Source organism: Chlorocebus sabaeus, chromosome 24 (assembly GCF_047675955.1).
Source record: "Chlorocebus sabaeus isolate Y175 chromosome 24, mChlSab1.0.hap1, whole genome shotgun sequence".
NCBI lineage: Eukaryota > Metazoa > Chordata > Mammalia > Primates > Cercopithecidae > Chlorocebus > Chlorocebus sabaeus.
The window spans coordinates 49,499,008-49,523,964 of NC_132927.1; the positions used below are offsets into that span (position 1 = coordinate 49,499,008).

Below are 24,957 nucleotides of genomic sequence, written 5' to 3' on the forward strand. Positions count from 1 at the left end.
GAGCCGGAAATGACGACACCGGTGAGGGTTCTCGGGCGGGGCCTGGGACAGGCAGCTCCGGGGTCCGCGGTTTCACATCGGAAACAAAACAGCGGCTGGTCTGGAAGGAACCTGAACTGCGAGCGGCGGCGGCAACGGCGGCGGCGGCTAAGCGTATGTGCATGATGGGGAGTCCGGGGAAGACAGTAAGGCACCGCGGACAAGGGCGGCCGCGGGCAGGGCCCGGCCCTTTGTCGCCGCCTGGGCCGCGGAGCCGGTGTCCTGAAAGATGAGGGGCGGGACGTGGCCGGGTTGGGGCCAGGGAACCCCGTGTGGGAAACCGGGAGGGGCGGCCGGGTGGAGAGAGATTCCGCGGAGCCTTGGTCCGGAAATGCTGTTTGCTCAAAGATATCTCAGGGCGCAGGTGCTTTGGGCCGGGATTAGTAGCCGTCTGGACTGTAGTGGAGCAGGAGAAAGAGGAAGCGTTTTGGGCTGGGTCTGCTTGAGCAACTGGTGAAACTCCGCGCCTCACGCCCCGGGTGTGTCCTTGTCCAGGGGCGACGGGCACTCTGGGCGAAGTCCGCACGCCTCTCGTTCGAGGCGGAAAACGGGGTCTTATGCTTTCTCCTTGGTTGGGGCTGTCTCGAGGCATGCAGGTCCAGTGCCTCTTGTGTTTGCTGCTACTTCCCTCTCAGATTCTTCTCACCGTTGTGGTCAGCTCTGCTTTAGGCACATTAATCTATAGTGGAGGCTGGAATGGGTGAGAGAATTGAGGTGACTTTTCCATAATTCAGGTGAGATATGATTAGAGTTCGATTTGCGGTGGTGGCAGAGGCTTTAGAAGAAACACGAACGGGACATGGTAACCAATTGAGGACCAGTGAATAAAGTGTGAAGTTGACTAGGAAGTTTTCAGTTTAGAACATGGCAGAGACATTCTCAGAAATAGGAAGAAAGAACTGGTTTAGAGAGGAGGGCGAGGAAGTGGTTTGGAAGTGTCACTTTGCGAGTGCCAGCAGGTGAAAATGTCCTATCAACAGGACTAGAGATGAAAATAGGAGTCAATTCCATAGATTTCCAGTTGATGTTGGAGCAGTGGAGAAGTCTAAGCTAAGAAAGGGGAAGAGGAGGCCAAGGCAAACTCTTAGGAACACTTCTAACGAGGGGCTGGAAGAAGAGCAAGGAGCCAGTTGAGGAGAATGAGTGTAGTTGGGGAACCACCACAGTGGAGGATCGCCAGAGCTGAGAAAGGGAGGGAGGCTTCAGGAAGGAAAAGGTTGGCAGGGATTTGTTAGGCCTGGTGTGGCAGAAGGAACAGAAGATTTAGAGCAGCACTAGCCAATAGAAATACAATGTGAGGCCCTGCGCGGTGGCTCACGCCTGTAATTCCAACACTTTGGGAGGCCGCGGGACGGATACTTGAGCTCAGGAGTTCGAGACCAGCTGGGACAACATGGCGAAACACCCGTCTCTACAAAAAATTAGCTGGGCGTGGTGGCGCGCGCCTGTAGTCCCAGCTGCTCCCAAGCTAGGCTGAGGCAGGAGAATCGCTTGAACCCGGGAGGAGGAGGTTGCAGTGAGCCAAGATTATGCCACTGCACTGCAGCCTGGGCAAAAGAGTGAGATTGTCTCAAAAAAATAATAATAATCTTTTTTGTTTTTCTTTTGGAGAAAAGGCATACAAATTTATTAGCATGCACATTGGGAGAACCACATGGTTATTATCCCTATTTTAAATTTTCTAATAAACATACTATTATTTATTTATTTAATTTACTTTCTTTTTTGAGACGGAGTCTCGCTCTGTCGCCCAGTCTGGAGTGCAGTGGTGCAATCTTGGCTCACTGCAACCTCTGCCTCCCAGGTTCACGCCATTCTCCTGCCTCAGCCTGCCCAGCAGCTGGGACTACAGGCGTCCGCCACCTCGCCCGGCTAATTATTTTTTGTATTTTTAGTAGAGTCGGGGTTTCACCGTGTTAGCCAGGATGGTCTCGATCTCCTGAACTCGTTATCCGCCCGACTCAGCCTCCCAAAGTGCAGGGATTACAAGCGTGAGCCACTGCGCCCGGCCCATAAACACATTTTTAAAGGTAAAAAGAGGCTGGGCGCGGTGGCTCACGCATGTAATCATAGCACTTTGGGAGGCCAAGGCGGGCGGATCACGAGGTCAGGAGATCGAGACCATCCTGGCTAAGGCGATGAAACCCCGTCTATACTAAAAAATAAAAAAAATTTTAAAAAGCCGGGCGTGGTGGCGGGCGCCTGTAGTCCCAGCTACAGGCCCAGATCTCGCCACTACACTCCAGCCTGGGCGACAAAGCGAGACTCCGTCTCAAAAAAAGTAAATAAATAAAAAGAGGCTGGGTGGCCACGCGCGGTGACTCACGCCTGTAATCCCAGCACTTTGGGAGGCCGAGGCTGGCGGATCATGAGGTTAGGGGATCGAGACCATCCTGGCTAACACGGTGAAACCCCGTCTCTACTAAAAATCCAAAAAGTTAGCCGGACGTGGTGGCGGGTGCCTGTAGTCCCAGCTACTCGGGAGGTGAGGCAGGAGAATCGCTTGAACCCAGGAGGGGGAGGTTGCAGTGAGCCGAGATCCCACCACTGTACTCCAGACTGAGCTACAGAGCGAGACTCCATCAGAAAAAAAAAAAAAGGTAAGAAGAAACAGATGAAACCAATGTGAATAATTTATTTTAACATAATATACCTAACATTTTTATTTCAACATCTAACCAGTATAAAAATGTACTTGTTTTGCTCTTTAGATAGTAAGCTCCTTAAGTAAACAGAAGTAATACCTGATACATTAGAATTCCCAACCGTCATCACAGTGTGTAGTTATAAAGAAGAAACCCAGTGTTTGTTGATTGAAAGGCATTAATACTCCTGCTTGGGTAACAGAGTGAGGAAAAAGGTATTAGTGTTGGCTTTTCACAACGCCTTGTATGGTTTCTTGTTTTAAGTTGATCAAAACAAAAGAACGTTTGCAGACAATGCTAAATATAACCAGTGATTTACAAATTAATTAGACATAAATAATCAGTTTTTCATTAAAAATTAGTTGTATTCTGTCCATTTCCACAGAGAATTTTAGACAATAATTTTGAATAATCATACCTCCTTTACAGTTATTGAAATTAAATAACTTATTGGGAAAGATTCTTTATAATTATACAAAGGTATGTAGGACAATAGTCTCATATCCACAGTTCTGAAATCCAGAAACTAAAAGGTTTTTCTTTTTTCTTTTCTTTTTTTTTTTGAGACGGAGTGTCGCTCTGTCAGCCAGGCTGGAGTGCCGTGGCACAATCTCAGCTCACTGCAACCTCCGCCTCTCAGGTTCAAGCAATTCTTCTGTCTCAGCCTCCCAAGAAGCTGGAACTACAGGCGTGTGCCACCACACTGGGCTAATTTTTGTATTTTTAGTAGAGACGGGGGGGTGTCACCATATTGGCCAGGCTGGTCTCGAACTCCTGACCTCGTGATCCACCTGCCTCAACCTCCCAAAGTGCTGGGATTACAGGTGTGAGCCATCGCACCTGGCCAAGGTTTTTCATAACTAATTTGACAGCAACATCTGGCTTAGTTATAGTCTCTATTTTCTTTTTTTAGTGTGATTCAAAACTATTCATTTGTTTCACTATAGCTTAATAATGTGTTTGCTTTTCTGCTTCTAAGACCCTGTAGGGACATTATATAACATCTGATATTTGCATAGTACCTTTACAAAATCCAAAAAAATCTGAATTCTAAACACATTTAGTCCTAAGGGTTACAGATAAGGGATTCTGGACTAGCAGTTCTAAGTCTTTGTTCGTTTTTATTGCATTTTCTGAGCCAACATAACCATTATTTAAAAACAAGTTGCTATAGTAACTCTGCATTACAGACCTCCCCCAAACTCAGTGGTTCAGAGCATGTATTCTCACTCAAGGCTCTGCTTCAATGTAGGTAGGTCTGTGGATCAGTGGGGGCAATTCTTATTTGTATGCCTTATTCTGGGGCCCAGGCTGAAGGGGCAGTGGCTATCCATGGTAAGCTTTTCTCAAGGTACCAGCAGAAGTACCAGAAGTCAAGCCCAACTGCACAAGCATAGTTCAAGTGTCTGCTTATGCCACATCTGCTAAGATTGCATTGACCAAAGCGAGTCATATGATCATACCCAAAGACTTAGGAGTGGGTAGTAGACTGCAACCACCATGCAGCCAAGCAAACTACAGAGCCTATAACATCACTGGAGAGAGGTGTATTCCTCCCTTGGCCAGGCTGGGGGAGGGAGTGAATATTGGCTGAATAATAATCTAATCTACCACAGATGGTTAACAGGTGGCGTGGGATGGGAGGAGGAGGAAAAAAAATCACCAAATGGGATGTATCACTACCCTTGCTCTTTTTAGCGTCTACTGCTTTCACAAAGCCTTTTATAGGGCTGGAGAAATGATTTGCTCCTAGTCTCTTGAAAACCAGAGGAGTCTTTTGAGGGTGTATTCCTAAAGTTTTAAAATTAGTTTTAAAAAATTGTTTTAAAAAATTGTTCAAGTATAGTCTGGGCACAGTGGCTCATGCCTATAATCCCAGCTAAGGTGGTGGATCACCTGAGGTCAGGAGTTCAAGACCAGCCAGGCCAACATGGTTGACACCACCATCTCTACTAAAAATACAAAAATTAGCTGGGCATGGTGGTGGGCGTCTGTAATCCCAGCTACTCAGGAGGCTGAGGCAGGAGAATCGCTTGAACCCAGGAGGTAGAGGTTGCAGTGAGCCATGATCTCGGCATTGCATTCCAGCCTGGGCGACAAGAGCGAAACTATGTCTCAATAATAGTAATAGTTTCAATTATAGGTTGGAATTTAGAGTTCGGTTACATTTACTATTGGATGTGAACCTTTAAAAACTCAAGTAGAGGCTTTTCCAGCCCATTCATAACATCAGAACTTGGGCTGCCTGTCCAGGGAGAAGCTTTCAAAGTAACACTAAGGGTGATTAAATACTTTTGTAAAATAAAGAATAAATCACAAGCTCATTGACACTTGAAAACTTAGCATTGCAGTGCAGATGCAGCAGAAAATACTTGTAGCAGTTTTCTCAGTGAAAGAGAAACTAGTCTAGTAGCTTAGAGACATTAAAACAAGCCACAAGCCCTTTGTGCTAGAGATCATGGTTAAAAGTCTCCTGAAGATGTTTTTCCACAGTACAGATTTTGTTTATATTTATGTCTGAGGGTGAAAAAAGAAAATGTATCAATAAGTAACCATGTTCTGTAGGAGTTGGAGGTTTTGTTGTTACATTGGGATACAGTGAGAGAAAAAGACGTATTAATACTTTTCTGTTGGTACTTTCTTGAATGAGATTTTTAATAAACTTATTTTGAGATTCTAGACATTGCTCCTGTGATAATTTCTGCAGTGCTAATGGATAGAAGGTTTTCTGGTTAGACAGACTTCTGTGTTCAGCACATCTGAGCTTCGAGATTATTTGTAGTTCTCCTGGGGCTTTTTTAATCTCTTTGTATATAACAGATAAATTCTAGTTTCTCGTCAGAGAAGGATTTCGTTTTCCTTTTGTCTGATTTAGCAAGTGTCTTGAGATTAAGGAAATGGATGTCAGTGAATTCAAGTGTTGTGCTCTGTCAGTTTGCAGCAGGTGACCAGAGAGCAAAAACACCCAAGTAGATTCTGTCCCTACTCCCACCTACTCCTCAATTCAGGTCCCATGAAAGATCCTCAGATCCCAGTAACTGTTTGTTGTTGTTGTTGTTTACAGGGCTAAGAATGTTCACAGCTAAGAATGTTAAAAAGTCTCCTGGTGTCTTTTGCCATGCAGCCTAAACAGTGGGGTCATTGACCTCCTTGCAGGCCTCAATTGTTTTCAGCTGTTACTGGACCAAAATCAAATCTAGCTTTGCCTGCCCCTTTCTTTGTCCCAGTAGCGCTTGTTTGTTCACCAGGCCTCACTGAAGACCTAGCCCTGTTGCCTGCCTGTGCTTCCTACTGAGCCCCCTGTAAAGAGCAGCTCTCCCAGGGAGGCTCACCTTGTAGCATTGTGATCTTTGGAAGCATCAAGGGAGGCACAAGATTTCTCTGAGTGAACTGGAAAAGACCTGGACTGGGCATCAGAAGACTTGGGTTCTAGAACCGACATTGGTGTACACTCGCTCTGTAACTCTGTGCAGGCAAAATCTTTTACCTTTTCTGAGTTTTTTTACATGTCAATTCAGATTCCTTTCCTCATGAGGTTTCTTTTTTTTTTTTTTTGAGACGGAGTCTTGCTCTGTTGCCTGGGCTGGAGTGCAGTGGCGTGATCTTGGCTTACAGCAAGCTCAACCTCCCGGGTTCATGCCATTCTCCTGCCTCAGCCTCCCAAGTAGCTGGCACTACCAGCGCCCACCACCATGCCCGGCTAATTTTTTTGTATTTTTAGTAGAGACGGGGTTTCACCATGTTAGCCAGGATGGTCTCTATCTCCTGACCTTGTGATCCGCCTGCCTTGGCCTCCCAGAGTGCTGGGATTACAGGCGTGAGCCACCGCACCCGGCCCCTCATGAGGTTTCTTTAAGACTCAAATGGAAGAATAGATGTGAAAAGAACTTTGAAGATAGTATTGGAAAATGCTAAAGTGACTACTTTATTATTGATGATTTTTACAGAATTTGTCTGAGAAAGCTGCAGTATGACCAGTTTGTACCAGCTTGTATGGTTTCTTGTAATAACTGAACAGGTCCTATTAGCATAGGGTAAAAATGGAAACTACTTCTTTCAAAATGATCAGTGGCTGCAGGGGCTCAGGTCTATAATCCTAACTACTTGGGAGACTGAGGTGGTAGGGTTGCTTGAGGCCAGGAGTTCAAGACCAGCCTGGGCAATACAGCAAGACCCTTTCTCTAAATAAAAAACTAGCCAGCCATGTAGTCCCACATGCTTGGGAGGCTGAGGTGAGAGGATCGACTGAGGCCAGGAGTTCAAGGCTGCAGTGAGCTATGATTGCCACTGTACTCCAGCCTGGGTGACTGAGTGAGACCTTATCTCTTAAAGAAAAAAAAAGAAAAAAATTGCATTATAGCTTATCCTTTTTTTTTTTGAGATGGAGTCTCACTCCGTCGCCCAGGCAGGAATGCAGTGGCGTAATCTTGGCTCACTGCAACCTCCGCCTCCTGGGTTCAAGCGATTCTCCTGCCTCAGCCACCTGAGTAGCTGGGACTACAGGTGCACGTCACCACGCCTGGCTAATTTTTGTATTTTTTAGTAGAGACGGAGTTTCACCATATTGGCCAGACTGGTCTGGAACTCCTGACCTTGTGATCTGCCCGCCTCGGCCTCCCAAAGTGCTGGGATTACAGGTGTGAGCCACTGCGCTTGGCCAGCTTATCCTTTTTTAAAAAAACATAAATACTCGGATATTGAGATTATTGACAATGCTTTTGGTGCTTCAGTTTTTAATTTATACTTAGAGCAGTTTTTGAAGTTTAAGATCTCATTTACTTCCAAGTAATAGTTTTACTAGTAATCAAAATCGCTTCAAAATACCATAATCCTCATTGCTGTAAACTCCTATGGGGCAGGTGTGGAGTTTTATAAAGAGGCTATGTAGTGTACTCTGTGAATTCCAACTCCTTGCTTGCCAGATGTGACCTTAAGCAAGTTAACTTCTGTGTGCCATGTTGTTTTCCTCTGTAAAAGGATAAAGTGAATATAATACATTAGTTTATTAAGCCTTAGTTTAATAGTGTCTGTCTCTTAAGTTTTACGTATAAGTAGACAGTGTCTTTCTTGTTTAGTGAATAATCAGTCTTATTATTTAATAGTATTTCTACTAAAGTTATGGTATAAGATTATACTAATCTTGTTTAGTGCACGGTAATCACTTCTCATATTTAACCTGAAAGTGTAATATAGTTTATTTATATACCATTTATTTATTTTATTTTTTGAGACGGAGTCTTGCTCTGTCACCCAGGCTGGGGTGCAGTGGCGCAATCTTGGTTCACTGCAACTTACGCCTCCCAGGTTCAAGCGATTCTCCTGCCTCAGCCTCCTTAGTAGCTGGGATTACAGGCACGAGCCACTACACCCAGCTAATTTTTGTGTTTTTAGTACAGACAGGGTTTCACCATGTTGGCCAGGCTGGTCTTGAACTCCTGGCCTCAAGTGATCTGTCTGCCTCGGCCTCCCATAGTACTGGGATTATAGGCATGAGCCACCGCATCCAGCCTACTTACCTTTTGTTTTTGCTTGCATTACCCTTTGTTTGCCTTGTTTCATTTGGCTAAGATTGTCTTGTTTACTTGCTTTGTTTCTGAGGGATTATATGAGATTTCTATGGGTTTTTCCATCATAGAGTGTACTTTTATTATTTTATTATTTGTTTTTTTGAGACAGGGTCTCACTCTGTCACTCAGGCTGGAGTGTAGTGATGCAGTCACTGCTCACTGCAGCCTCAACTTTCTTGGCTCCAGCGATCCTTCCACCTCAGCCTCCTAAGTAGCTAGGACCACAGGCACCCACCACCCACACCCAACCAGTTTTTTTTTTTTTTTGTATTTTTAATAGAAACGGGGTTTCACCATGTTGGCCAGGCTAGTCACGAACTCCTGGCCTCAAGTAATCCACCCATCTCAGCCTCCCACAGTGCTGGGTTTACAGGCATGAACCACCGAACCCGGCCTCATGCAATTTATTGACTATTTACTTCACTGAAGTGAACTTGTATAGATACTCAAAAAGTGCAGTTTCTACTGAATACGTACTGTTTTTGCATCATACTAAAGCTGAACAGTTTTACATTGAACTGTCATCAGGGACTGTCTGTATTGTGAAATCTTAATTTTGTCCTTATTAAAAGACAGGAACAGGGCTGGTCGCGGTGGCTCACACCTGTAATCCTAGCACTTTGGGAGGCTGGTGTGGGTGGATCACTTGTGGTCAGGAGTTTGAGACCAGCCTGGCCAACATGGTGAAACCCAGTCTCTACTAAAGATACAAAAATTAGCTGAACATGGTGGTGCACACCTGTGTTCCCAGCTATTTGGGGAGCTGAGACACGAGAATTGCTTGAACCCAGGAGGTAGCGGTTCCAGTGAGCAAGATCGTGCCACTACACACCAGCCTGGGTGACAGAGCAAGACTGTGTCTCAAAATAAAGACAGGAACAAAGGTATCAGTAACTCTAAATATAGGTTAAATTCCCACAGAAATCTCATTTAAAAAAAATTTTTTTTTTTTTTTTTTTGAAACAGAGTCTCACTCTGTTGCTCAGGCTGATTACAGTGACGAGATCTTGGCTCACTACAGCCTCTAATTCCTGGACTCAAGCAATCCTCCCCCCTCAGCCTCCTGAGCAGTTGGAACTACTACATATGCATCCCGCCTGCACCCAGCTAATTCGTGTTTTTTAGAGATAGTGTCTTGCTATGTTGCCCAGGCTGGAGACTGATCTGCAACTCCTGGCCTTAACCACTTTATTTTTTAAGCAGATTTGCAGCATGTTTTCAGTTAATATGAATTTGCATTTCACTGATCTCATGCTAGCTGACAATGGGCTGAAGGTGAAGGGAGGAGAAAGATGGACATGGTATATAAAAGCATGTATGATAAAGTAGAACGTCACCTTGGTTAAAAATGTGTAATGATTTGAATGATACAAATATAAGTAGTTAAGAGTTATTTTGAACTTGATACCTTTGCTAGAGGAAAAGTTACTATATGCATTTTTTATGAAAAATCATTAGAAGAAAAAAAATGGAATATTTAGAGGAAAGAGTATCCTGATGTTAAAAGTGAAAATGAAATAGGACATTGAGAAAATTTTTTTAATGTAAATATGTATATGGTAATGTATTAATTAGCGTTAGGTATGTACATGGATTTTTCCTGTATTTCTGAAGACCTGTGAAAAGGAGAAGTTGAAATCATAAAGAATTGGCTGATGGAAATTAAGGTAGACAGGCAAATGGAAATGTGGCCCCCCAGGAGGGTTGGTGAACTCTGAGAGATACAGTCATTCCTGTAAATAAGGCTGTCCCAAGCTCAAAGGAGAGGCCTGAGACTGGGAGTCAGGAGTCTGCCATTCTTTTTTTTTTTTTTTTTTTTGAGATGGAGTCTCGCTCTGTCGCCCAGGCTGGAGTGTGATGGCGCCATCTCAGCTCACTGCAGCCTCCACCTCCTGGGTTCAAGTGATTCTCCTGCCTCAGCCTCCTGAGTAGCTGGGATTACAGGTGCATGCCACCACGCCTGGCTAATACTTGTATTTTTAGTAGAGGTGGGGTTTCACCATGTTGGTCAGGCTGGTCTTGAACTCCTGACCTCATGATCCACCCGCCTTGGCCTCCCACAATGGTGGGATTACAGGCATGAGCCACTGCACCTGGCCAAGTCTGCAGTTCTTGCCAACTCTACCCAGTTGTGTCATCTTAAGCAAGTCACTGAACTTCTCTGGATTCCCTTCTCCTTTTGTAAAATAAGCATGTTATCTTTTCATCCTGCCTTGAGCATTGTGATAAGGATAAGATGAGATTGTAGAATTTTACAAAATTAAAAGTGCTAGACAAACGATTTTATGAAAATATAAAGATTAGGTTGAATTTGTCTTCATAGAAAAAGGAATGTTGAGGAGAACATTCCTTAAGATTACTCAGCTTCCTTGGCTAGAAATTGGAAGTCATTAAGTATCTTTGTGGTTGAAAAATGTTTGGTGTCTCAGGTGGTTCTACTTATTGCTAAAGAGGTCTACCTTGAGCTCATAGTAAATTTGTCAGTTAGTTGAAGGTGGTGATAAATTAATACATTCCTGGTTTACAAATTGGTCTTATAAGTATTTGATTGGTTTAAATGAATTTACTAGGATTTAACTAATAATGGATGACCTGGTGAAATCCTATTTCAGACCTAATCTGGGAGCCTGCAAGTGACAACAGCCTTTGAGGTCCTTAGACAGCTTGGCCTGGAGGAGAACACATGAAAGAAAGGTTTGTTTCTGCTTAATGTAATCTATGAAAGTGTTTTTTAAAATAGTATAATTGTAGTGTACAAAGTTCTGTTTTTCTTTCCCTTTTCAGAACCTCAAGAGGCTTTGTTTTCTGTGAAACAGTATTTCTATACAGTTGCTCCAATGACAGAGTTACCTGCACCGTTGTCCTACTTCCAGAATGCACAGATGTCCGAGGACAACCACCTGAGCAATACTGTACGTAGCCAGGTACAGTGTCAGTCTCTGAAACTGCCTTTGCCAGGCTGGATTCACTTATCATCTTCCCTTACCTCTAAGAAATGCTTAGGGGGCTGAGCAGGCTTTCTCTACTTTACCAAATTTACAATATATTTGTTGAACTTCAGCTGATTGTTGGGGGACACAGGGCTGTTTAACACACAGGTGTTGATACAGTTCCTACCTAACTCACATATCACCACCTCAGGTGAAGCCTTCTCCAGCATCCCAAGGTGTGCAGCACCTCAGATTTCATGTTGTTTATTATTTTACCTATCTTACTCTTCTTCTTCTATGGCTGAGTTTATTTTATTTACTGTATTCAGTACCTAACAGTTCCTGTTAGTGCTCAGTAAATATTCATTATGATTGTACAATGCAAGAATAAGTGTAGAAATTCTAAGAGTTCAAAGAGGGATTCAGGAAAGGAATGTAATCTGTGCTGTGGGACAAAGAGACTCCTCACCAGCTACATACACAGACATCAAATCTGACTACAACTCTGCTAGCTAGTCATTATAAAGTGAGAGCAGAGGCTGGGGCGCAGTGGCTCTCATGCCTATAATCCCAGCACTTTAGGAGGCTGAGGCGGGCAGATCACCCAAGGTCAGGAGTTCAAGACCAGCTTGGTCAACATGGAGAAACCCTGTCTCTACTGACAATACAAAAATTAGCTGGGCTTGGTGGTGGGTGCCTGTAATCCCAGCTATTTGGGAGGCTGAGTCAGGAGAATCGCTGGAACCCAGGAGGTGGAGGTTGCAGTGAGCTGAGATCGCACCATTGCACTCCAGCCTGGGCAACAACAGCGAAACTCTGTCTCAAAAAATAAATAAATAAATAAATAAATAAATAGAGAAAGAAAAAGAAAGAAAAGGAAAGAAAGAAAAGGAGCGCAGACTGCATGGATGTTCTGTGAGGCAGTTGGAGTATCTGTAGGATTTTTTTTTTTTCTTTCTTTTTTTTTTTTTCCGAGACGGAGTCTCGCTCTGTCGCCCAGGCTGGAGTGCAGTGCCTGGATCTCAGCTCACTGCAAGCTTCGCCTCCCGGGTTCACGCCATTCTCCTGCCTCAGCCTCCCAAGTAGCTGGGACTACAGGCGCCCACCACTTCGCCCGGCTAATTTTTTGTAAAATTTTTTAGTGGAGACGGGGTTTCACCGTGTTAGCCAGGATGGTCTCGATCTCCTGACCTCGTGATCCGCCCGTCTCGGCCTCCCAAAGTGCTGGGATTACAGGCTTGAGCCACTGCGCCCAGCAAGTATCTGTAGGATTTTTAGAGGCGGAACCAGAATAGAGGAAAACACAAGGCCAACTGTAACCTATCCAGTTGCACTAGGTGTGGGGTCAGATTTTCCTCTGTTAGGACCAGAGAGCAGAGCTAGGAACAGTGGTGGAAGTTACCAGGCAGTAAGGTCTGAATCAATAAAAAGAACTTTCTCATAGCCTGGCTTGGTGGTGGATGCCTGTAGTCCCAGCTACTCAGGAGGCTGAGGTACAAGGATTGCTTGAGTCTAGGCGTTTGAGTCCAGCATGGGCAACATAGAGAGGCTCTGTATTTTTTATTTTTTAAATTTTCCCACAGTTATTGTACATCTGGGCTGCCTTGTAGGCTTGTGTGTACTTTTTACTACAAACAGTCACAAAAGGCTGAAAGGCCACTCTAGCAAAATCTGTAGAGGACTAGTCTGTGAATTCAGCAATTGAACTAGAGCACTGGATGGCCTGGAACTTCCTTTTACACTCTGAAGATTTAGGATTCTTCACTTTTCTCATCAGTAAAATTAGATAATTTACTAGATAATTTGAAAATTCTTTCCCAGCTGGAGAGTTTTGATGTGCCTAGAAGCTAGGATGGCCAGTTGTCCCAGTTTGTCTAAAACTAGAGGTTTTGGAACACAGGACTTTCAGTTTTAAAATTGGGACAGTCCTGAGCAATAGGATCAAGTCAGTTATCTACCAGAAGTGTGTAATCAAATTGAAACAATTTTGGATCTGACTAACCAAGTCTTATTCACTTAGTTGACTTTCTTGTTTAACTTCGAGTACTATTACAGTTCTATATTGTTAGAGTTCAAATAGAATATAACCTCTAAAGCATTTCTTGTTCCAAAGGTTAAATGTTGCCTTTAGCTTCATTTCTTCAACTCTAAGCACATACTCTGACGAGCTGCTATAGCCTAGAAAATAGTTTTCTTTTTGTGGGCTGCTGTGCATAATCTCATTCATAGTAAAGGGATTTGAAGTTTGATGACAGAATAGTCAGAGAACTGAAGTTGTGTTTGTTTTTTTAGCCCAAATATTATTTCTCAAGTTTTTGTTGTGAAATGTTTCAAGGACATACAGAAAGTATGGCACATAATGTAACAGGCACCCATGTACCTATCACCCAACTTTATTAAACTTTAACATCTTATTTGCTGGTTTTTTGATAAGCTTTTTTTGCTTCTATTGCTTATTGATCCTACGCTAAATGAAATCCTAACTAAACAAAACAAGATTTTGCATTTAATTTGAAAAGAGACTAGTTATATGACAAAAAAATTGCAGATAAAATTGAAGTGCCCCTCCCCCATTCCTTTTCCTCTTTTCTCAGGATAGTTACTGTCCTGAATTGGGTGTTTATCATGTTTACTATAATAAAATTGGGTATTAGGCTTACTGTAATGTTTATGTACATAAATCAATCACATTATGTAATACACTTGGCATGTTTTAAAACTTTAGGCCAGGCGTAGTGGCTCACACCTGTAATCCCAGCACTTTGGGAGGCCGAGGCTTGTGGATCATGAGGTCAGGAGTTCAAGACCAGCCTGGCCAACATAGTGAAATCCTGTCTCTACTAAAAAAAATTTAGCTGGGCGTGATGGCGGGCGCTTGTAATCCCAGCTACTCCAAAGGCTGAGGCAGAGAATTGCTTGAACTCGGGAGGTGGAGGTTGTAGTGAGCCAAGATCTCACCACTGCACTCTAGCCTGGGTGACAGAGTGAGACTCTGTCTCAAAAAAAAAAAAAAAAAAAAAAAAATGGCAGCGGGGTGCAGTGGCTCACTTCTAAAGTAATCCCAGCACTTTGGGAGGCTGAGGAGGGCGGATCACAGGGTCAAGAGACTGAGACCATCCTGGTCAACATGGTGAAACCCCATCTCTACTAAAAAATACAAAAATTAGCTGGGTGTGGTAGCGCATGCACACCTGTAGTTCCAGCTGCTCAGGAGGCTGAGGCAGGAGAATCACTTGAACCCGGGAGGCAGAGGTTGCAGTGAGCAGAGATCACGCCACTGCACTCCAGCCTGGCGACAGACTGAGACTCCATCTCAAAAAACAAAACTCAAAAAACTTTATATAGTTTGTGTCTGAAGGTTGAAGAGAATTTCCACATATATGTTAGTATATGTCGCAAAAGAGACATTCCTATGTAGAATTTTAGGCATTCATGTATACGTAGATGCATGTAGCTCTAGCATTCGTCTTCTCTTGTGGATATATAAAAATTGTGCTGTTTACAGACATTTGGTAGGTTCCAGTTTTTCACAGTAACTGACAGTACTGCAGTGACATACTAATTCATTAGTCTGTGTGCACTTGTGTGAGTTTCTCAAAGATAGTTGCTGTGATTGGATATTTGGATCTTAGAACTATTTTAGAGATTGCTAGGATTCTTCCAAAGTGGTTATGCACCAAGAGTATATTGCAGGCCAGGTTCACGGCTGTATTACCTATCTTGGAAAAATAAGAGAAGAAAAGCAAGGGTGATCTTGGTGATTTCCCCCTTTCATTTTCTAAATATTCTATAATACTAAATGTAATACTAAATGTTCTATAATACTAAATATAATATTAAATGTTTTAATAATTTAAAAAGCTGTTTTGGAAAAAGTAATCTCACTCTGTCACCCAAGCTGGAGTGCAGTGGTGCTATCTCAACTCGCCGCAACCTCGACCTCCCAGGCTTAAGTGATCCTACCACCTCAGCCTCCCAGGTAGCTGGGACCACAGGCGCATGCCACCACACCCGGCTACTTTTTTGTATTTTTGGCAGAAACAAGGTTTCACCATGTTGCGCAGTCTGGTCCCGAACTTCTGAGCTCAAGTGGTCCACCTGTCTTGGCTTCCCAAAGTGCTGGGATTACAGGGGTGAGCCACCATGCCCAACCTAAAATATTTTTTATATTTTTTAATGTGAAGAAAGGTCACAAAAGAATAGTATGCTTCCTGTGGAATATCTGTGGAAAGGGATCAAGCATTCAGGGTTTTCTGTGATGACTGACTAAAGTCATGCAGTTAGAACAGCTGATACAAAAGAAACCAAGAAAGGCTGGGCATGGTGGCTCACACATGTAATCCCAGCACTTTGGGAGGCCGAGGCGGGCAGATCACTTGAGGTCAGGAGTTTGAGACCAGCCTGGCCAACATGGTGAAACCGCATTTCTACTAAAAAAAAAAAAAAAAAAAAAAAATAGTCAATGGGTGTGGTGGCATGCATCTGTAGTCCCAGTTACTCAGGAGGCTGAAGCATGAGAATTGCTTGAACCCAGGATTCAGAGGTTGCAGTGAGCCGAGATTGTACTACTGGAAAAAAAAAAAGAACCAAAAAGCTGGTTAGCATGAGATCTTTGAGAGCATTCTTATGTTCTTATTGGTAATTGCAGTGTATATTGTGCCCTTGTCATCATCAATAAAAGCTTCAGTTATGTTTCTTAGCCTCCATTTGAAAAAAATGTTCACTGGGCTTAGTGGCTCACACCTATAATCCCAGCACTTCGGGAGGCTAAGGTGGACAGATTACTTGAGGCCAGGAGTTCCAGACCAGCCTGGCCATCATGGTGAAACCCGTCTCTATTAAAAATACAAAAATTAGCCAGGCATGGTGGTGTGCCCTTGTCATCCCAGCTGCTTGGGAGACTGAGGCACGAGGATCGCTTTCAAGGTTCACCTGGGGAGGTCAAAGCTGCATTTAGCCGAGATCACACCATTGCACTCCAGCCTAGGTGACAAAGTGAGACCCTGTCTCAAATAAATACATAAAAATAAACAAAAAGCAAACCTAGAAGCTTTTTAAAGGACCTTGAGGAGATAAAAAATAAATGAAAGGGGTGATCTAAATTTAAATAGAATCTGCAGCTCCAGTTAGCCTTTGACAGTGTTATTGTATCGTTTATAGTTATGAATTTGTTTTCTCAGTTGTGTTAAAGTGGAGTAAGGCAAAAAAGAACTTAAAATCTCAGTGACCTCCAGAGAAACATGCTAGCTTTTGCATGAGTAAAATCTCTTAGGCACAAATCTTAATACATATTAAGAAACTTTAGGCTTAAGCCTAACATAACAGCCCCATAAATGTTCAGTATTATTTCTAACCGGGTATGTCAACTGTTTGTGGAAATGACAGCCTTTCTTGGCATTAGAGGAATGGTTAAACCTCTGACTCCAGGGAATCACAAAGCTTGGTCAGATGCTGAATGGAATTATGTGTGTTGTTGGAAACATGTTCCCTATGATTAATAAATGTTTTCAAGTTTTCCACTTAACTTGCCAGTTCTTTGGTTAAGCCACTCTTCTAGTTCTGTCCTATAGAGCAGGCTTAGAGCCCCACATTTCTCATTGTAGAAATTCAAACAATATCCATTAAGTCTTTTTTTTTCCCCCATTAAGTCTTAAAGGATTAATACATTTTCTTTCCTTTTTTTTTTTTTTTTTTTTTTGAAATTGAGGCTCCCTCTGTCGCCTAGGCTGGTGTTCAGTTGCACAATCTCAGCTCACTGCAGCCTCCGCCTCCTAGGTTCAGGCGATTCTCCTGCCTTAGCCTCCTGAGTAGTTGGGATTAGAGGGGTGTGCCACCACACCTGGCTAATTTTAACATTTTAGGTAGAGATGGGGTTTCACCATGTTGGTCAGGTTGGTCTCGAACTCCTGACCTCAAGTGATCTGCCCACCTAGGCCTCTCAAAGTGTTGGGATTACAGGCATGAGCCACCATGCCTGCCAATACATTTTCTTATAAATATTAATTATTGAAAACATGTATTTTAAGTAAATATTCACACTATAAATATATCAACATAATTGAATACATTATAACCACGTAGGCATGTTAACTGCTTACATGTGTGCATGAAATATTAAGGGAAAAGGGTAGAATACAATATTTGTAAACACTTATAACTATGTATATGTGTGTATATATTGAAAAACATTAGGATTTGGGGTGTTATAAAAATCAGTTACTGTTTTCTTTTTAAAATTACCTAAGTTCATATTCAAGAACACACAATTAGAAACTTAATTGTAGAGCAAGGTGTGGTGTCTCATGTCTGTATTCCTAGTACTTTGGGAGGCTGAGGCAGGAGGATCCCTTCAGACCAGGAGTTTGAGACTAGACTGGGTAACATAGCACGATCTTGTCTCTACAAAAAAAAAATGTGAAAATTAGTGGGGTGTGGTAGTGTGCTTCTATGGTCCCACCTACTTGGGAAGCCGAGGCAGGAGGATTGTTGGAGACTAGGAGGTCGAGGCTGCAGTGAGCTGTAATCATGCCACTGCACTTCAACCTGGGCAACAGAGTGAGACCCTGCCTCAAAAAAAGAAAAAAATGTGTGGCAAAAACTACCATGAACAAAGTCCAAAACAAACTAGGACAACGGCTTGAAATACATGACAGATATATCCCAATATACATAGAATTCTTATGAAATTAAAAAGGAACATGAACTCAGTAGCAAAGGTTACAAGCAATATTTATGGAGTAAGAAATAGAAATGGCAATAAATATATGAAAAGCCTAGTTGATCAGCCTTACTAATAGAGATAAAAATTAAAACTTCACTTCTTACCTATCAGTGAGTTAAAATTGATACACTGCTACTGAGGTTGTAGGGAAATAGGCTTTCTTGTATGCTGTGTTCTTTGGAGTTAGTATTTATTTGGAGGCAAGCTGTTAATTGAATCTACAGGTACACATGCCTTTTGGAAATAATTTAGCAATTAAATCTAACCTAATCTAATCTGACCTAGCATTTTACTTCTAGAGGTTTATCCTATAAAAATATTACCGGAGGATTGCCAAGAATTTTTATTGAAGTTTTATTTATAACAGTGAGAATGTGGCAATAATCTCAATCTTTATCATTAATTGCTTATGGTTTACCCAGTTAGTAATGTAAAGGTAGTGGTTAACAGTAGGGTCTCTTGACTAAACAGTTGGACTTTGAATCTCTGTTCTAGAACTTCTTAGCACTATGATATTTGGCAAATTATCTGGCCTCACTAAACTTCAGTTTCTTTATCTGTTAAATGAAGTTTATAGCAATTAACTTAGAGTTTTATTTAAATTAAATGAGATAACCTGAATTAGTACACTACTTAGCACATACTTGTTCAATAAATATTAACATTTCTTATCAAAATTGCCATATTTAAGAATGAGGTATATTTATATGTCCAGCATAGAATCAAATATATTTTATCATTATTTTTTTTTTTTGAGACAGGGTCTCCTTCTATCACCCAGCCTAGAATATAGTGGTGTGATCATAGCTCACTGCAGTCTCTAAGTCCTGGGCTAAAGTGATTCTTCCATCTCAGTCTTGTGAATAGCTGGGAGTACAGGTGTGTGCCACCATGCCTGGCTAATATTTTTTGTTGTTAGTTTTCCTTTTTTTGTAGAGCTGGGGTCTCGCTATGTTGCCAAGGCCGGTCTTGAACTCCTGGGCTCAAGCAATTCTCCCTTCTTGGCCTCCTGAAGCATACAGATTTTTTAGGGCAGTGAAACTATTCTGTATGATATTGTAATCATGGAAACCTGTCATTGTCTGTTTATACAAACCCATAGACTGTATAACACCAAAAGTGAACCATAAGGTAAACTGGACTGTCAATGTAGGTTCTTCTGTTGTAACAGTGTACCACAGTGGTGCAGGATGTTGACAGAGGCTGTGCCTGTTGGAGAGGGTATGTGGGAACTCTCTGTACTTTCTGCTCAATTTTGCTGTGGATCTAAGACTCCATTTAAAAATATTTTATGGCATGGTGGCTCATACTTGTAATCCTACCACCTTGGAAGACTGAGGCGGATGGATCACTTGAGCTCAGGAGTTTGGGACCAGCCTGGGCAACATGGTGAAACCCCATCTCTACGGAAAAAAAAAAAAAAAATCATCATCATAATAATTAGTTGGGCATGGTGGCATGTGCCTATAGTCCCAGGTACTTGGAAGGCTGAGGTGGGAGTATGACTTGACCCTGGGAAGTGGGGGTTGCAGCGAGCATTGATCATGCCACTGCACTCCAGCCTGGACAACAGAGCCAGACCCTGTCTCAAAAAAAAAATAATAAAATAAATAATATAAATAAAAATAAGACTATTTTGAAAGAAATGAGCTATCAAGCCACAAATACAAAAGGCTTCAATTTCCCATCTTTTAGAAATACATACTAAAATATTTATGAAGGAAATGATATATCTAAGATTTGCCTCAAAATAATACTGGAGTGGCAAAGTGAGGGGGAGAGTAGATGAAACAAGATTAGCATGAGTTCATAATTATTGAAGTTGAATAAATTGCACATGCTTCATTGTACATTTCTAACAATGTTTGTTTGAATTTTTTCCATGATAAAAAGGTTTTTATTTTTATTTTTTTGAGATGGAGTCTCCCTCTGTCTCCCAGGCTGGAGTACAGTGGCACGATCTCAACTCACTGCATGCTGCATCTCGTGGGTTCACACCATTCTCCTGCCTCAGCCTCCTGAGTAGCTGGGACTACTTAGGCGCCCACCACCATGCCCGGCTCATTTTTTGTATTTTTAGTACAGATGGAGTTTCACCATGTTAGCCAGGATGGTCTTGATCTTCTGACCTCGTGTTCTGCCCGCCTCAGCCTCCCAAAGTGCTAGGATTACAGGCCTGAGCCACTGCGCCCGGCCTTTCTTTAAAATAGCTTTACAGATAATACCGTGCTTAAGTCATCATTCTCATATTTAGCTACCAAGAGTTTTCCTTTTGGAAATCCCTTGGTATTCTAGTACCACTTTCCTCTCATTTGACACTTTTGAAAGCACCTACGCACTCCTTTGAGAAAGATGTATTTTTTTTTTTTTTTGGATAGAATTTCACTCTTGTTGCCCAGGCTGGAGTGCAGTAGCACGATCTTGGCTCTCTGCAACCTCTGCCTCCTGAGTTCAAGGTATTCTTCTGCCTCAGCCTCCTGAGTAGCTGGGATTCAGGCATGTGCCACCACACCTGGCTAATTTTTTTTTGGAGAGATGGGGTTTTACCATGTTGGCCAGGCTGGTCTCAAGCTCCTGACCTCAGATGATCCGCCCGCCTCAACCTCCCAAGGTGCTGGGATTACAGGCATGAGCCACCACCCCCAGCCCAAGAAAGATACATTTTTGGAAACAGTTTTATTGTGGTATAATTGATGTAAAATGTACATGTTTAAAATATATAGTGTGATAAGTTTTGATATATATGTATACTCTTTTTCTTTTTTATTGTACTTTAAGTTCTAGGGTACATGTGCACAACGTGCATGTTTGTTACATATGTGTACATGTGCCATGTTGGTGTGCTGCACCCATTAACTTCTCATTTACATTAGGTGTATCTCCTAATGCTGTCCCTCCCCCCTCCCCCAATATGTATACTCTTGAAACCACCACCACAGTTAAGATAATGAACATGTCCATTACCTCCAGAAGTTTCTTCATGTTTTGTTGTAATCTCTCTTTCTCCTCCGATTCCTCCCCATCCCCAGGCAACCATGTTTTGTCACTGCGCCCAGCCATTTACTGTAATTTTTATAAATAGTATCATACAGGCCTGGCACGGTGACTCACACCTGTAATCCCAGCACTTTGGGAGGTCGAGATGGGCGATCACCTGAGGCCACGAGTTCAAGACCAGCCTGGCCAATGTGAAACCCCTTCACTACTAAAACTACAAAAATTAGCCAGGGGTGGTGGCGTACACCTGTAATCTCAGCTCCTCGGGAGGCTGAGACAGGATTGCTTGAACCCAGGAGGCAGAAGTTGCAGTGAGCTGAGATCGTGTCACTGCACTCCAACCTAAGCAGCAGAGTGAGTCTCTGTCTGAAAAAAAACAAAAAAACAAAACAAAAAACTTACAGATTCTTGTCTGGCTTCTTTCTTTCAGCATAATTATTTTGAAATTCGTCAATGTTATGTGGTTCCTTTTTATTGCTGAGTCGTATACCACAGTTTTTCATCTATTTATTTGTTGGTAGATATTTGGATTTTCAGTTCTGAAGCATTACAGATAGTGGCTGCTATGGATACTCATGTACAGGTCTTTGTATGGGCATATGCTTTAATTTATCTTGGGCAAATACCTAGGAGTAAAATATGATCCAATATGGTTAGGTGTATATTTAGCTTTTTTTTTTTCTGTCTATCTGTCTTTCTATCTATCTGTCTTATCTATTTTTGAGATGGAGTTTCGCTCTTGTCGCCCAGGCTGGAGTGCAGTGGCGAAGTCTTGGCTCTCTGAAACCTCTGCCTCCTGGTGATTCTCCTGCCTCAGCCTCCTCAGTAGCTGGGATTACAGGTGCCTGCCACCACGCGCAGCTAATTTTTGTATTTTCAGTAGAGACCGGGTTTCTCCATGTTGGCCAGGCTGGTCTTGAACTTCTGATCTCAAGTGATCTACCTGTCTCGGCCTCCCGAAGTGCTGGAATTACAGGTGTGAGCCACCACACCTGGCCAGTTTTTATTTATAATATTTTATAGAAGATGGAGTCTCTCTATGTTTCATAGGCTGGTCTTGAACTCTAGGCCTCAAGTGATCCTCCCGCCTTGGCTTACCAAAGTGCTGGGATTACAGGCATGAGCCTCTATGCCCAGCCTTATATTTAACCTTTTTAAGGTACTACCCAACAACTCTCCAAACTGGTTGTATAATTTTACGTTTCTACCAGCAGTTCAAGTTCCAGTTCCTCCACATCCTGTCAGTACTTGATACTGTCAGTCTTTTAAATTTTTTAGCTCTTATAAAAGGTATATACTTATATCTCATTTTGGTTTTAATGTACATTTCTCTATTGAGTAATGGTGTTGAGTATGTTTTCATGTGCTTGTCATCCTGATACCTTCTTTGGTGACTTGTCTGTTGAAATCTCTTGCCCATTTAAAAATTGCTTTCTCATTGGATTTTGAGAATTATTTACATAGTCTGGATGCAAGTCCTCTGTAATATATATAATTTGCAAATGTTTTCTCCCAGACTGCGGCTTTTCTTTTTATTAACAGTGGTTTTTGAAGGGCAGATTTTTTTTTTTTTTTTTTTTTTTAAAGAGACAGGGTCTTGCACTGTCACCCAGGCTTGAGTTTGGTGGTGTGATTATAGCTCACTGCAGCCTCAAACTCCTGAGCTCAAAGAATTCTTCTGCCTCATTCTTCCAAATAGCTGGGACTACAGATGTGTGCCACTGCACCCAGCTAATTCAGTTTGTATTTCATTGATTGCGTTTTTGGTGTCGCATCTTAAGAAACTTTGGCCTACCTCAAGTTCTCAGGAGTTTTTTCCTACATTTTCTTCTGGAAGCTTTATAGTTTCATGTTTTACATTAGGTCTGTGTTCCTTTTCAAGTTGATTATATACATGGTCCAAGGTATGGATCAAAGTTCATTTTTCTGCATATGGATATTCAGTTGTTTCAGCACTGTTTGTTTTAAAAAAACTATTTTCTCCACTGAAGTGCCTTTGTACCTTTGCGAAAATCAGTTGTCCATATGTGTGTCAATCTGTTCCATCAGTCATGGGTCTCATGAGGAGGCTTCTGAATTTGAAAAACTGAAACTATACTCATTGAACAACTTTATACCCATTGAACAACTCCCTGTTTTCCATTTCTCTCAGCCTGTGGCAGTATACTTTCTTTTTCTATAACATTGACTACTTGAGTTGTTTTTTTTTTTAAAAAAAAAAGACAAGATCTCGCTTTGTCACCCAGGCTAGAGTACAGTGGCATGATCTTGGCTCATGGTAGCCTTCACCTCCTGGGCTCAAGCGGTCTTCCCACCTCAGTCTCCTGAGTAACTGGAACTACAGGTGCATACCATCATGCGTCACTAATTTTTAAATTTTTTTGTAGAGACGAGTTCTCACCATATTGGCCAGGCTGATCTCAAACTCCTGGGCTCGAGTAATCCTCCCACTTCAGCCTCCCAAAATACTGAGATTATGGGTGTGAGCCATCATGCCCAGCTGGCTAGATAGTTCATATAAGTGGAATCATACATTATTTCTCTTTTTGTGACTTGCTTATTTTGCTTAGCATAAGGTCCTCAAGATTCATCTGTATTGTGGCATGTGACAAGATTTCCTTTTTAAGGGGTGAATAATATTCTGTGTTATGTATATACTACATATCTATGAGTAGACATTTGGGTTACTTCTACTTCTTGGCTATACTGAATAATGCTGTGGTGAAAGTGGCTAAGCACATACCTGTTTGAGGTCTTGTTTGTAATTCAATTCTTTTTTATGTATACTCATTGGTATATATATATACACACATGGGATTGCTGGGTCATATGGTAGTTTTTAATTTTTCGAGGAACCTCCATATTGTTTTCCATGGTGGCTATACCATTTTACATTCCCACCAGCAGTGCATAGGGGTCCCAATTTCTTCACGACTTTACCACCACTTGTTACTTTCTGTTTTTTGGTAGTGGCCATCCTAACAGTTGTAGTATTTTTTTGCATTTTTCTAATGATTAGTGATGTTGAGCATATTTTTTTTTCCCCCATACTACACAGATGTAGAGCTTCTTTTCATATGCTTCTTGACTATTTGTATATCTTCTTTGAAGAAATATCTGTTCAAGTCCTTTGCCCATTTAAAAAATCTGATTATTTGTTTTTTTCCAGTTGTTTAATTGTAGGACTTTTTTTTTTTTTTTTTTTTTGAGATGGAGTCTTGCTCTGTCACCCATGCTGGAGTGCAGTGGTGCGATCTTGGCTTACTGCAAGCTCTGCCTCCCAGGTTTATGCTATTGTAGGACTTTTTAATGTATTCTGGATATTAATCTCTTACCAGATACATGATTTGCAATTTTTTTTTTTTTTTTTTTTTTTTGATACAGGGTTTTACTCTCACCCAGCCTGGAGTAAAGTGATGCAATCTGGGCTCACTGCAACTTCCGCCTCCCAGGCTCAAGCGATACTCCCACCTCAGCCTCCTGAGTAGCTGGGACTATAGGCACACACCACCACACGCAGCTAATTTTTGTATTTTTTGTAGAGACGGAGTTTCACCATGTTGCCCAGACTGGGCTTGAACTCCCGGGCTCAGGCAATCCACCTGCCTTAGCCTCCCGAAGTGCTGGGATTGTAGACCTGAGCCACCACACCCAGCCTGATTTGCAGATATTTTCTCCAGTTCTATAGGTTGCCTTTTCACTCTGATGACTGCTTCCTGTGGTGTGTAGAAGTTTTAAAACTTGGTGTAGATCCATTTGTCTATTTTTTTGTTCTTTAATTTCTCTTAGCAATATTTTGTAAATTTTGTACAATATTTTGTAAATTTCATTGTACCGGATATTTGGGGATCTGTAGGACTACCCCCAGGTTCAGTAATTTGCTAGAAAGACTCAACTCAGAAAAGGTTTCATACTCAAATTGTAGTTTAATACATTGAAATGATACAGATTAGCAACAGAAAAAGACACATAGGGCAGCGTCCAGGAGACACCACCAGGCACAAGCAGTCAATAGTCCTCTCCCAGTGGAGTTGTGCACACAGTGCTTAATTTTTCCA

The 24,957-nt window shown here is 42.1% G+C and overlaps 1 protein-coding gene across 2 annotated transcripts in view; it reads left to right on the top strand.

Annotated features, from left to right (window-relative positions):
• The window catches only part of PSEN1 (presenilin 1), an 81,963-nt gene continuing 57,006 nt past the window's right edge, over window positions 1-24,957 (top strand). Inside the window, exons 1-3 of one of the 2 annotated variants that reach the window (XM_007987197.3) lie at window positions 1-153; window positions 10,864-10,945; window positions 11,036-11,163. In XM_007987197.3, the coding sequence (XP_007985388.1) occupies window positions 11,089-11,163 (75 nt within the window). In that variant the 5' untranslated portion in view covers window positions 1-153; window positions 10,864-10,945; window positions 11,036-11,088. Of the gene's footprint in view, window positions 154-10,863; window positions 10,946-11,035; window positions 11,176-24,957 lie in introns of both variants that reach the window. The other variant, XM_007987195.3, reaches the window with a different exon arrangement.